General features: G+C 49.5%; 1 protein-coding gene across 2 annotated transcripts; it reads right to left on the bottom strand.

The window, feature by feature from the left end:
• Window positions 1–276: 276 nt before the first annotated feature.
• LOC129693815 (SUN domain-containing protein 2-like) lies at window positions 277–12,888 on the bottom strand. Of its 2 annotated transcripts, none has more exons than XM_055630569.1 (5): window positions 9,722–12,888; window positions 6,750–6,936; window positions 5,836–6,041; window positions 4,101–4,247; window positions 277–2,113 (listed from the first exon to the last, which is right to left on the bottom strand). In XM_055630569.1, the coding sequence occupies exons 2-5, from the start codon at window positions 6,869–6,871 to the stop codon at window positions 1,923–1,925; spliced, it is 666 nt and encodes a 221-aa protein (XP_055486544.1). In that variant the 5' UTR covers window positions 6,872–6,936; window positions 9,722–12,888; the 3' UTR covers window positions 277–1,922. The 2 variants fall into 2 exon arrangements, with proteins under 2 accessions (XP_055486544.1, XP_055486543.1); XM_055630568.1 differs by having other exon boundaries at window positions 4,101–4,250.
• Window positions 12,889–13,402: the final 514 nt, after the last annotated feature.

The raw sequence follows: 13,402 nt of genomic DNA on the forward strand, positions 1-13,402 counted from the left end.
ATAGCTGTCCACTCTGACTTTCTAATGGACCAATTTTATCCCTTGTTATCCTTTTGCTATTAATATAGCTGTAGAAACCCTTTGGATTTACTTTCACCTTACTGGCCAAAGCTACCTCATATCTTCTTTTAGCTTTTCTAATTTATTTCTTAAGATTCTTTTTACATTCTTTATACTCCTCAGGCACCTCATTTACTCCATGCTGCCTATAATTATTGTAGATCTCTCTCCCGAACCAAGTATCCAATTTCCCTTGAAAACCATGGCTCTTTCCAATTTTTACTATTTCCTTTCAACCGAACAGGGACATAAAGATTCTGTACTCTTAAAATGTCACCTTTAAATGTACTCCATTTCTCTTCCAGATCTTTCCCATAAAACAAACTGTCCCAATTTACTCCTTTTAAATCCTTTCGCATCTCCTCAAAGTTAGCCTTTCTCCAATCAAAAATCTCAACCCTAGGTCCAGTTCTGACCCTCTCCATAATTATATTGAAACTAATGGTTTTGTGATCACTGGTCCCGAACTGTTAACCATATAACCATATAACAATTTACAGCACGGAAACAGGCCATCTCGACCCTTCTAGTCCGTGCCGAACACATATTCTCCCCTAGTCCCATATACCTGCGCTCAGACCATAACCTTCCATTCCCTTCCCGTCCATATAACTATCCAATTTATTTTTAAATGTTCCCGAACGCATACCTCTGCCACCTGACCCGTCTCATTTCCTAACAGGAGGTCCAGCACCGCCCCTTCTCTGGTAGGTACTTCTATGTATTGCTGCAAAAAACTATCCTGCACACATTTTACAAACTCCAACCCATCCAGCCCATTTACAGAATGTGTTTCCCAGTCTACGTGTGGAAAATTGAAATCTCCCACAATCACTACCTTGTGCTTACTACTAATATCTGCAATCTCCTTACATATTTGCTCTTCCAATTCTCGCTCCCCATTTGGCGGTCTATAATACACCTCTATAAGTGTTGCTACCCCTTTCCCATTTCTCAGTTCCACCCAAATAGCCTCCCTAGACGAGCCCTCTAATCTATCCTGCCAAAGCACTGCTGTAATATCTTCCCTGATAAGCAATGCAACACCTCCACCTCTTGCCCCTCCAATTCTATCACACCTGAAGCAACGAAATCCTGGAATATTTAGTTTCCAATCACAGCCCTCCTGCAACCATGTTTCACTGATCGCCACAACATCATACTTCCAGGTGTCAATCCACGTTTCGGGTCGAGACCCTTCTTTATATTGAGAATCAGGGGAAAGTGAAACAAGTGATATAGACGGTGATGTAGAGAGATATGGGACAAATGAATGAAAGATATGCAAAAAAGTTACGATGATGAAGGAAAGGGTCCATTGTTGGTTGGCTGTGGGCTCGGTGTTAACGAATGATACACACAATGAAACTCACCAGGACGACAGTGAAACTAGTACAACGACTAAGGAGGGGGATGGACGGAGAGAGAGGGTTACTTGAAGTTAGAGAAATCTAGATTTATTGAACATGGGCATCTGCTCATCACCACAATGCTGTGTGCGAGCTTGGCCACGAGCCACCACCTCACACTACATTTCAAAAGCATCCTCGGTGCCACACAGCTGGGGAAATCTAAAGGAGATCCTATTCTTTCATCGCCCCAGTGACCCTGGAACACAAACCCTTAGGTGTTACAACATGACTTCAGTCGGGATCGAGTAACCGAGCATTGACTGTCAGTCGTCTCTTGACTCTATGGTCCTCTGGGCAACTCACCACTCATCTCAGTGAGTGACCCAGTCAGGCTGAGGGAACACACTGGAGTACCAAGCTGGAAGGCGGCTTCCTCCCGCACTGACTGTGGTCCTAGGCTGCACCAACAACACAGCACTGGGGACCAGGCCTTGTGCAAACCCTGGGAGTTTAAGGAGAGAGCAGCGGGCTGTACCTCCCCACTGGGTCCAGTATCAGCAGGGCACTGGTTGACTGGAGCAGAGTTTTGGGGCCATGGACCACAGAAGAGGGAAGATTAGTAATGCAGGTACCTGGAGACAGCAGCGAGATCCAGCCCCACAGCTTGGCAAAGGGAGAGAACAATTCAAGGTAAGCCAAACCTGGGGGGTGGGAAAGAAGAGTAAGATGTCAACAACGCAAATTTCTCTCTCAAGGTTTACAATGTTCAAAGGGCCATGTGGCCCAATGTTTGTGCTGCTGTTCACAAAAGCACCATGCAACTGATTGGCCCACGGCTCAATTGTTAGTGTGTGGGGATCGCTGATTGGTGCCGACTCGGTGGGCCGAAGGGCCTGTTTCCACGCTGTATCTCCAAACTAAACTAAAGGAAGGATAGCAAAAGCCATAAAATAGCCACAAAGTTCTGGAGTAAGTCAGCGGGTCAGGCAGCATTTCTGTCTGAAAATGGATGGGTGACATTTGGGGTCGAGACCCTTCTTCAGACTTCAAGCCGAAGAATTGATTTAGACAGTCTAGAATTACAGTAAAGAGTAATTTGGAAAAGTTAGGAGTCCTCTCAAAACAGGGAAGGTAAAAGAGATGACCTATCAAACGTTAAAGATTGTAGCAGGGTTCTACACGAGAAAGGTTTTGCTATTGAGGGATCAATAAACAAAGGTCACAGATTCAATACTGACAGGATGCAGAATATTCTCTCCAAAACGCTGCAGGAAGTGGATACATTAATGATTTAAAGTGGATGGATACACAGGGTGTTGCTGCTGATACAAGCTGGAGATTGCAACGGAACGATGCTCTTTAGCAGAAGCTGCATCACTTTCCACACCTTGGTGAACAGGCGCTATGCAGGGGGAGTTTGTGTCGTCAAATGGCAGCACCCTATTTTATGTGTTTGTTTTTTTGTGTGTACATATGTGTGTGTGGATGATGAGTGTGTGAATGAATGGTGATTAGCTGCCCCAAATAACAGCTCAGTCCCCCTGATGTAACCCAGCATTTGGGAAATCTACAATCCTGTACAACACGTTCAGCTCCTGCCCAGTGTCAGTCCACAGCCCACTCACCCACCCACAGCCCACCTCACTAACAGCCCCTCACCTGCCCCAGTAACGGACCCTCACACCCCATCCACTCCATTTACCCGCCTCACCGTCAGTCCGCTTACATGTTCCTCACCCCCTTCCCAGTAACAGCACATAGACCAACCCCATGTCCCGACACCCACGTCTTGTAATAGCCCACTCAACCTCACCCTGCCCCAGCAATGGGGTGTTCACCCCCCCCCCCAACACCCCCCCCCCCCCCCCCCCCCCCCCCCCCCCCCCCCCCCCCCCCCCCCCCCCCCCCCCCCCCCCCACCCCCCCCCCCCCCCCCCCCCCCCCCCCACCCCACCCCCCCCCCCCCACACCCCACCCACCCCCACCCCCCCCCCCCCCCACCCCCCCCCCCCCCCCCCCCCCCCCCCCCTCCCCCCCCCCCTCCCCCCCCCCCCCCACCCCCCACTGTCCCCACATCCCCAATGACCCCACCCCCCAACCCCTTCACCCCCCCCCACACTTGTCCCCCCCACCCTTCCCACCACCCTGGTTACATCCCCCACACCCACCCCCACCACCCCACCTTGTCCCCCACCTTGTAACTGCCCCCATCTATCTGCCCACCCCAGTAACATCTCCCACCCACCCTGTCCCCCCCCTAGTAACATCTCCCCACCCTGTCCCCACCCTGTCATCCCCCCACCCTGTCCCCCACCCCAGTAACATCTCCCACCCACCCTGTCCCCCCCCAGTAACATCTCCCACCCACCCTGTCCCCACCCTAGTAACATCTCCCTGTCCCCCCCCCGTCCCCACCCCACCCTGTCCACCTAGTAACATCTCCCACCTGTGTCCCCACCCCAGTAACATCCCCACCCACCCTGTCCCCACCCTAGTAACCCACCTCCCACCCACTCATCCACCCACCACAGTAGGTGCCCGCTCAGCTGCCCCACTTCAATATGAATTCCCTAAAGCCTCTGTTCCAGACCCAGCCAGTGTGTCCTCTGTGCCGATAGTGCAACGTGCCGCATGTTAGCTGTTCAGGATGAGGGACGTGGGGGGTGGAGATGATGAACGTTTCACTTACCCTGCAGCTCATCCTGGAAGGAGTAGCCAGATGTGGACGACAAGTAGATGTTGGAAGAAGTGGAAGACGCAGTCAGTCTCCCCATCCTGCCGTATGCTCTGTTGAATTTCTCTTCGTAGCTGTCCTCAAAGCTGGACGGCCCTGTGACTGCTGGATGCCAGATACAGGTTACCGAGGCAAGTAATCACAGGAAAATATTACAGCACCTCATATTTCGCTTGGACATCTTACAACCCAACCATATGATGTTGACCTCTCTAACTTCAAGTAACCCTTGTTTTCCCTCCCTCTCCATCCCTCCACCATCCTAGCTCTCCGGCCAGTTTAACTGTCCTCCTGATTATATTTTATCTTTGTATGCTTCGTTGTCAGCTTCTCCTAGCTAACAATGATCTATTCTACATTTTCCTTCATCTTTGCCCCCTTTGATCTCTCGTTTTCACACCTTACTCTTCCAGATCACCCTCTACCCTGACTAAGTCTGAAGAAGGGTCTCGATCGAAACTTCACCCATTCTTTCTCTCCAGAAAAGCTTTTAACGGCACTGAGCCTGTACTCGCTAGAGTTTAGAAGAATGAATGGGACCTCATTGAAACTTACCGAAAAGTGAAAGGTTTGGATAGAGTGGATGTGGAGAGGATGGTTCCACTTGTGGGAGAGTCGAGGACTAGAGTGCATAGCCTCAAAATTAAACAACGTTCCTTTAGGAAGGAGATAAGGAGGAATGTCTTTAGTCAGAGGTTGGTGAATCTGTGGCATTCTTTGCTACAGAAGGCTGTGGAGGCCTAGTCAGTGAATATTGTTAATGCAAGATAGATAGATTTGTGATTCGTACGGGTGTCAGGGGTTATGGGGAGAAGGCAGGAGAATGGGGTTAGAAGGAAGTGATAGATCAGCCATGATTGAATGGTGAAGTAGACTCGATGGGACGCTTGGACTAATTCTGCTCCAATCACTTATGACCTCATGCTGCCTGTCCCGCTGAGTTACTCCAGCATTTTGTGTCTATCTTTAGTGTAAACCAGCATCTGCAGTTCCTTCCTATAAAGGAAGGTACAATCCCTGGCCTCTCAGTAACTGCAGCTAGGTGCCGGTCACCTCCCACCACCAGGGGGCATCAGACCCCGACTCAGCGCTCCCCACAGTAACTGAACCGTGTGTGTTACCACACACAGGCCCCACAGCAGAGCAGCAGAGCGCCCCTCTCCTGTCCGCCCGCCCGCCCGCCTCCCAACACCCGACAGGATTGGCAAAGTCTCACAGCAGCTGTGCGATGATCGCTGGTCAGTGCCGACTAGTTGGGCCAAAGGGCTCGTTTCCAACTCAAACTGAGATAGTGCAGCACGAGTCTCCGACGTGCACCAGTGATCGTGGTACTTTAAACCAAGGAGAAGCCCTGAACCAGTCTGTTGGAGGGAAAGGTTAAGGCTTTAAGAACACTGACGTCAAAAGGTCATAAGTGATAGGAGGAGAACTAGGCCATTCGGCCCACCAAGTTTACTCTGACATTCCATCATGACAGAACTACCTCTCCCTCCTGACCCCATTCTCCTGCTTTCTCCCCGTAACCCCTGTACTCATGAAGAATCTGTCTATCTCTGCCTTAAAAATATTCACTGACTTGGCCTCCACAGCCTTCAGTGGCAATGAATTTCACTGATTCATCAGCCTCTGACTAAAGAAATGTGCCGGTGCCCTGCTTCCACCCCCCGCGCTGCCCTCCCTGGACATGTACCGATGGGCTCCTGCCAGCCGCTGCTGCTGCTGAGGTGCAGAGAGCGATGAGAGTGCTGAGAGCACTTGGAGGCGTTGCTGACGTTGCTGACGTTGCTGATGTTGCTGATGTAGCTACTCAGACTGTTGACTGAACTGTTGGACGGTGAACGTTTGACACCAGGCACAGGTCCCGGCCCCTTGCTGTTTGACCTTTTCTTGTGCAACCTGAAACGATAAAGGGCAACGATTTAGGACGGAGGCAGAAAGAGAAAGAGAAGCAAAAAAGTAACGATGATAAAGGAAACTGGCCATTGTTAGCCGTTTGCGAAGTGAGAATGAGAAGCTGGTGCGACTTGGGTGGGGGAGGGATGGAGAGAGTCGCTTGTCAGAGCTGGGAAGGGGCGGGGAGGGAAGAAGGTTGTTTTACACTGGGAAGGAATTTCATGATTCTCTCTCTCTCTATCTCCCTCCTCAAGGAACTGCAGATGCTGGTTTATAAAAAAAAGTCACAAAGTGCTGGAGTAACTTAGCGGGTCAGGCAGCCCCTGTTCACGTTCCCTCCAACATCCCTCATGAGCCCATCAAACGAATGGCTTGATCAACAACTTATTGGCACGGCAACCCTGCCCTTGGCCTATGGAAGTTATACCCTACATCCGATCATCCTCCACCTGAGATTCCAAGCAGGAAAGAAGAGGCTGTTGGAACTTTCCTTGAGTTTTTGTCTAGAACTTTTTCCTGTAAGGAAAGGTTCAGTTGGGGTTGGGAGTTGGGAGGCGGTGCTGGGGGAGTTGGAATTGTGATACACAGCTCCCTGAGTGAGGTACGAGGGTGGAGGCTGCATCTTTACTGTTAGAAAGGAGCATAGCTTAGAGAGGAAAGAACGAGAGGGAGAGGGGGGGAACGAGACAAGAGAGAGTTAGAGAGACACACCTGACGGGAGTCTCCATGTAAGAGGGAGCGCCGGATTTGCTGGAGCCGCCGCTGCTGCTGGAGGTGTCGTCGTTGTGCCGGTAGTAGTCGTTGGTGGCCAGACAGGGACTGCGGTGGGACATCCTCACCGTAGCACCACCACCCCGAGTCTCAGCCCAAGCACGGCACTGCCAGTCTTCCGCACTGACTGTGAACAATGAGAAACACAGTATGAGGGGCAGCCCTGCACTGGGCACTGGCACCCTGCCCACTGGCCCAGAGAGGGAGGGGGTGGGGGACACATTGCTATCATCCTACACACCAACCCTGCACATGGCAGGGCACATGGTATTGGGGGTTAGAGTGCTGACATGGAGTATGTATGTAGGTAGAGCAGACAGTGATGAAAGCAAATGGCATGCTGGCCTTCATATCAAGAGGAGTTGAGTTTTGGAGCAAATAGGTCCTTCTGCAGTTCTATATGGCCCTAGTGAGCCATACCTCGAGTATTGTGTGCAGTTTTGATCTCTAAATTTGAGGAAGGACATTCTTGCTATTGAGGGAGTGCAACGTAGGTTCACAAGGTTAATTCCCGGGATGGCGGGACTGTCATATGCTGAGAGAATGGAGCGGCTGGGCTTGTAATCTCTGGAATTTAGAAGTATGAGAGGGGATCTTATTGAAACATATAAGATTATTAAGGGTTTGGATACACTAGAGGCAGGAAACATGTTCCCGATGTTCAGAAGAACCAGGGCCCACAGTTTAAGAATAAGGGGTAAGCCATTTAGAACGGAGATGAGGAAACACTTTTTCACATAGTGCTGTGAGTCTGTGGAATTCTCTGTCTCACAGGGCGGCGGAGGCCGGTTCACTGGATACTTTCAAGAGAGAGCTAGATAGGGCTCTTGAAGATAGAGGAGTTAGGGAATATGGGGAGAAGGCAGAACTGGGTACTGATTGTGGATGATCAGACACGATCACATTGAATGGCGGTGCTGGCTTGAAGGGCCGAATGGCCTACTCCTGCACCTATTGTCGGGGAATCTACAACTAGGGCACAGAGGCGTGGGTGACAGTGATTTTTCGGGCAACCTGAGGGGCAACCTTTCCAACAGAGAGTGGAGGGGACATGGAACGAACTGCCAGAGGAAGTGATTTACAGTGTTTAAAAGATGTTTGGTGAGGGATACGGATTGGAAAGGTTTAGAGGGATATGGGCCAAACACAGGCAAATGGGAACAGACTGGGAAGGCTCCTTTGTCAGCATGGACGAGGAGTAGGGCTGAAGGGCCTGTTTCTCTGTTTTATGTCTCTTTCAATGGAGGGTCGGTGACCTGACCCATTAATGGGGTCAGACCTGCAAAGCCGACAACGCGTCTCCCGTTTTCATTTCGGACTTCCAGCATCTGCGCGTTTTTGTTTTTCAACCGGCTGGTGCCAGCCAGCACCAGCTGCAGGGCAAACACTGCTTCCACTCAACATGCGAGGCCTGTACCCAAACAGCAGATAACATCTCAGACAACACAAGCCACAGGCCACGTGACAACTGGCAAAGCTTCCCACAACACTGCACCTCAGTTTAGCTCAGTTTATTTCAGAGATACAGAGCGGAAACTAGACCCTTCCGCTCACCAAGTCCATGCCGACCAGCGATCCCCGCACATTAACACTACCCCACACAGGCTAGGGTCAATTTACATGTATACCAGGCCAATTAACCTACAAACCTGTACGTCTTTGGTGTGTGGGAGGAAACCAAAGATCTCGGAGAAAACCCACGCGGTCTCGAGGAGAACATACAAACTCTGTAAATACAGCACCTGTAGTCGGGATCGAAGCCTGGTCTCTGACGCTGCAAGTGCTGTAAGGCAGCAACTCTACACTGTGCCACCCTTTTAAACCTGCAGCATCAACACAGTGACCTTGTCGTCCATACTCACGACTTCTCCTCACTCACTATCCTTTGTGATTTTACACGTCTCCCCCAACCCCTCCTACTCACCCCCACCGGCCTGCCCAAATGGCTTGTGTAGGAAGGAACTGCAAATGTTGCTTTACACCAAAGATGGACACAAAATGCTGGAGAAACTCAGCGGGACAGGCATCATCGCTGGAGCGAAGGAATGGGTGATGTTTCCTGTCGAGATCCTTCTCCAGACTGATGTTGGGGAGACAATACAGGGACCAGACAATCCAACTGGAACCAAGTGGAGCTTTACAGCGCCCACCTGACTGTGAGCCCATAAACAAGGCTTCCTCAACAGTCCAAAGGGCGTCCCATTTACACAAATTTTTTGGCGACTGCCGGCACCCGTAATAGTCGCAGCAGGTCGCCAAAAATGTTCAACACGTTGAAGATCCAGCGGGGACCAGGAAAAGGTACGACTCTTTGGATGACTATTCACGACCATACAGGTGTCACGTGTCGACAGGTCTGGAGCCATGGGAGGGAGAGGCTGAGGCTGCGGTCTGGGGGAGGGAGAGGATGAGGCTGCGGCCTAGTCCTTGCCCCAGGTCCCGCTCCTCTCTCTCCCCGCGGGCCCGGAGCAGCAGCCCCCGGACCCTACACCGGCTCAAACCCCAGCCCAGGGCTCGGAGCCGCGCTCAGGGCCCAGTCCGCGGCCAAAGCCCGGACCCAGCTACAGCCCCGAGGCTCGGCCCACACCAGGCATCATCACCTTCCCTCTTCTTTCCCTTCTCCTCATCCCTCAATCACCTCTCACTCCCTCAGTCACTCCCTTCCTCCCTCCATAACCCCTCTCCCTGCTTGCTTCCCCCACTCCTCACCTCTACCCTAGTCGTGGGTTGGAGTTTAAGGGGAGGCAGTCAAGGGGGTGAGGTTGGGAGCCGTCCCCGTCCGCAGGGCCCCCGGCACCGGGAGGAGCGGTCACCTGTGTGGGGCCAGGGACCGACACGACAGACAGACAGACAGACAGACAGACAGACAGACAGACAGACAGACAGACAGACAGACAGACAGACAGACTCACCGAGTGATGGTCCCTGCGGGGTCCGAGCAGCAGAAGCTTCGCCGCGGCGCCAGGAACAAGGAGCGGGAGCGTGGCCACTTCACCCACTCCCCTTCTGGTCACCGCTTGACCCCGCTGCACCTATAGTATAGTATAATAGATGATGGTAGATGGGGGTAGGGTATAGCTGAGCTGACACCAGACACAACCTCCTCCAACGCCGTCTGTCTGTGTCTGTGTCCATGTCCCGCCCCCCGGTGCCGCTGCTCATTGTCTGCATCGTTCAAAATGCTACATTCTAGAGTGTTAGTTTGTGTCGCGGTTCCAACCCCCCGGGGGTGGGGACAGGAACCGTGACAACTGGGGCACCACCACCATGTTCCAACCTGCACCACCCTCACCTCCCCTCCCTGATCCCCACCTCCACACAATATCCTCACTCTGACTATAAAAGATGAAATAGCTTTTGGATAGCAGTAGCCGGATCGGTTTGAGTTCTTTGAGGGTGTAACTAGGAAAATGGACAAGGGAGAGCCAGTGGGTGTAGTGTACCTGGACTTTCAGAAAGCAGTAAATAAGGTCCCACATAGGAGATTAGTGGGTAAAATAGTAAGATTAAACGAGAACTTACCAGTTTGAAGTTTGATCTGTATTTTATGAGGAGTTACGATGAGGGTTTACGTGAAGAAGCCCGTCCCAGGACGCGTTGCGGCATACTTCAAAGCAGCGGTGTGGAATCACAGATAGACACAAGTATTTGAAGTAACATAGTAAAGAACAAAGAGACATCAATTATCAGTTTGATCCATGTAATGAGGGTGGGAGCGGAGGGCACGTAAACCCTCATCGTAACTCCTCATAAAATACAGATCAAACTTCAAACTGGTAAGTTCTCGTTTAATCTTACTATTTTACTTCGGAGTCACGTGAGTGATTCCGTGAAGATTTCAAAGCTCTGTGATTGCAAACCGTGTAACAGTTATACTACACTCACTGCCGAAGTCTTTGAGGGAGGAAGTGTGTATCGTAACCAACCAATGATTCTGTTATAGAAACCCCAATGGTATTTTACAATAGACACTGAAGAAATTTAAATGCTCCCTTTGGCTAATTTGAATATTTGCAGATTGGAATCTTTCCTGCAAATGAAAAAACAGGTTTTGTCAACAGTTTATAATAAATTATTTCTCTGAACGTTTTACCCCCACTATTCTGCTGGAGCCAGGATGTGGTTTATAGGTACGTCCATTCTTTTGCCGTTGACGTGGAAGCTTCTCCTGTGGGATGACAACTTTGACATGTTAGTTTTATCCCAGGAGCTTTAACCTGCTTTAGCCATTTCAAAAAGGCTTGTTACCCGACCACAAGGTTTTTTGTGACCAACCCACAAGGCTTTTCATCTCCCTCGCATAATTAGGTTGTGTCTATGTAAGGTAAAAAAGGGTCTTGGTACATTACCGTGTTTTCTGGCGGGTAAGCCCGGATTTTATGACTGGATAAGGTATTCCTGGTCTGGTTTGACCATTCCCTGGACAAATGATAGAGATCTGGTCTGAAGCTGTGAGCATGGTGTCCAGTTGAAATAGGAGTAGTGACTGGACCCTCTGTGCTGCTCAGTGTGCCTTCAACATATGTTTTTAGTGCATAGAAGGTTCAGGTTTAGGGGTCTGGCTGGTGAGTATCCCCTGAAGTATGGTTAACCATTGTGACATCCCAACATATGGGTGTACTTGGTCTAGGGCTTTAGAGTTTAATACCTTTCAAATTTACCCCCAGCCAGTAACCCATACCTGTTGTCCTGTAGCTGTTTTGAAAAGAACAGTCAGGGCAATTCTAGCTGTGTTGATGGTACTGTAGCCGAATCCTTCATCGTGATGACGGTTCTCCAGGAATTCCAGTTTGTAGTACCTGTATCGGATGAGTAGGTTTTCCCTGTATCCTTGCAGCACTTCTGTTGATGCTGGACAAGTGTTGTAGTCCAGTGAATGTTCAAAAGGATGCTGACATGGTGTTGATTGTTCAGTATAACAATCCCAGTCCCAGAGGCTTGCGCAGAATCTGCAGCTCAGGAGCTTATTTTCTCATGGCACAGTTGATTTGTGCCCGGCTCCGATTGTTAATAATCCTGGGTACTGGAAAAAACTCCATGCAAGTTGATTGTTCAGTATAACAATCCCAGTCCCAGAGGCTTGCGCAGAATCTGCAGCTCAGGAGCTTATTTTCTCATGGCACAGTTGATTTGTGCCCGGCTCCGATTGTTAATAATCCTGGGTACTGGAAAAACTCCATGCAAGTTCCAACAATCATGTCATAGCGTAAGTTCTGAAACAGAATCCTTTTGTACTGTGCGTTGTTCTCGATTGGTGAGGCAGAAGGGAAAAAATACATAGAATTAATTTCACCAATGCAACATGAACGCATTTGTCTATCAATATTATAAATATATTGTTGAATGACAACATGACCTATAGGTCAGAAAAGTTAATATATATAGCTGACAAGCTTTCTGCTGGAACTATCTGTCCCAGAGAAATTTTTTTATATATATGAGGATTCCACTGCCCCAGGGTCTAGTTTCCCCCCGCGACATACATAGGACATCCCCGAACCCCTGGTGATATAGCATTGATGCAAATAATCGATATCAGATTCACATTCCATTTTAATTGTCATTGTCAGTGTGCAGTACAGAGACAATGAAATGCATCGTATAGCTTGATAGTTTTGTTAAACTTTATATGAAAACATCTACTTGATGTTGTCCTTAATTTTTTGTGACCTGGTGTCTGTCACTGTATTTTGCTTACCAGGCAGGTAAGTTGTTGATAGTCCAATACCTCTATGGATATACCATTGCCAAATTGTTTTGACCAACTTGTCATATGATACCGACTTTATGCTGCCATATGGTTAATATAGGCCACCTCCATAGTGTAGTCTATTTATACCCATACATGCAAGTGCTTAAACTCATGAATTTCACCCGAGCATTTTTAGATACTTAATGCCCAGTGTAAGTGGTAACCCCACCACTGTCTTTCTGATATTATTTCAGTCGGTAACTTCATGAGATGCTCAATGACAACCTATATGTTGTTCTTGATACTAACATCTGAATCATGTAGACAGAAAATGGTATCATTTTCCCCCAATTACTCTGTTATTTGTCGAGTAGTTGGTAGTTTGACCATTAATTTGTCCCTTGTTTGTGCCAATTCAACTATGTTGTCTCTTGGCAACATTATAGTTACGTGGACTGAATTAATATGAAAGCCAAGATAGTCCAAGAAAGCGCTCTATATGCTGGTAGGAACCAGACCCACCTACCTCCATAGTTATTGGCGGGGTTGTGATTTTTTCTTTTTGAGTGTTCTTCCCTGTCGACGTGCTGGCGATGTTGGGGGGAGGCGCATTTTCCAGGGGGTCCGCTGCAGGCCCTGACCTAAAAAAGGTCTCTGGGGATAGTGCGGCCCACAGCTTTGACCAGTCGGATGTTCGGGCCGCCGACTGGTAGATACAGTGGTGTGCTGCCGCCTGGGTGGAATGAAGAGCTTTGGTATGTTCACTGCCGGTGGTGCCCTCATGAGGCTAAAGGTCTTGGACGCCTCCTCCATCTCTTTGAGCTGTTTGTTCAAGTCCTTCCCAAATAAGAATGAGTCGGTCTCTACTGATGGAGTTTTGCATAAACCTGCAAATTTAGGA

The sequence above is a fragment of the Leucoraja erinacea genome, unplaced genomic scaffold, assembly GCF_028641065.1.
Source record: "Leucoraja erinacea ecotype New England unplaced genomic scaffold, Leri_hhj_1 Leri_433S, whole genome shotgun sequence".
NCBI lineage: Eukaryota > Metazoa > Chordata > Chondrichthyes > Rajiformes > Rajidae > Leucoraja > Leucoraja erinaceus.

Coding starts and splice junctions, on each gene's coding strand:
- LOC129693815 (XM_055630568.1), bottom strand. CDS start 6,871: ATGTCCCACCGCAGTCCCTGTCTGGCCACCAACGACTACTACCGGCAC. Junction 4,251..5,835: donor CGGCTGGCAGGAGCCCATCG/GTACATGTCCAG, acceptor TCTGGCATCCAG/CAGTCACAGGGCCGTCCAGC. Junction 2,114..4,100: donor CTTCCAGGATGAGCTGCAGG/GTAAGTGAAACG, acceptor CCCACCCCCCAG/GTTTGGCTTACCTTGAATTG.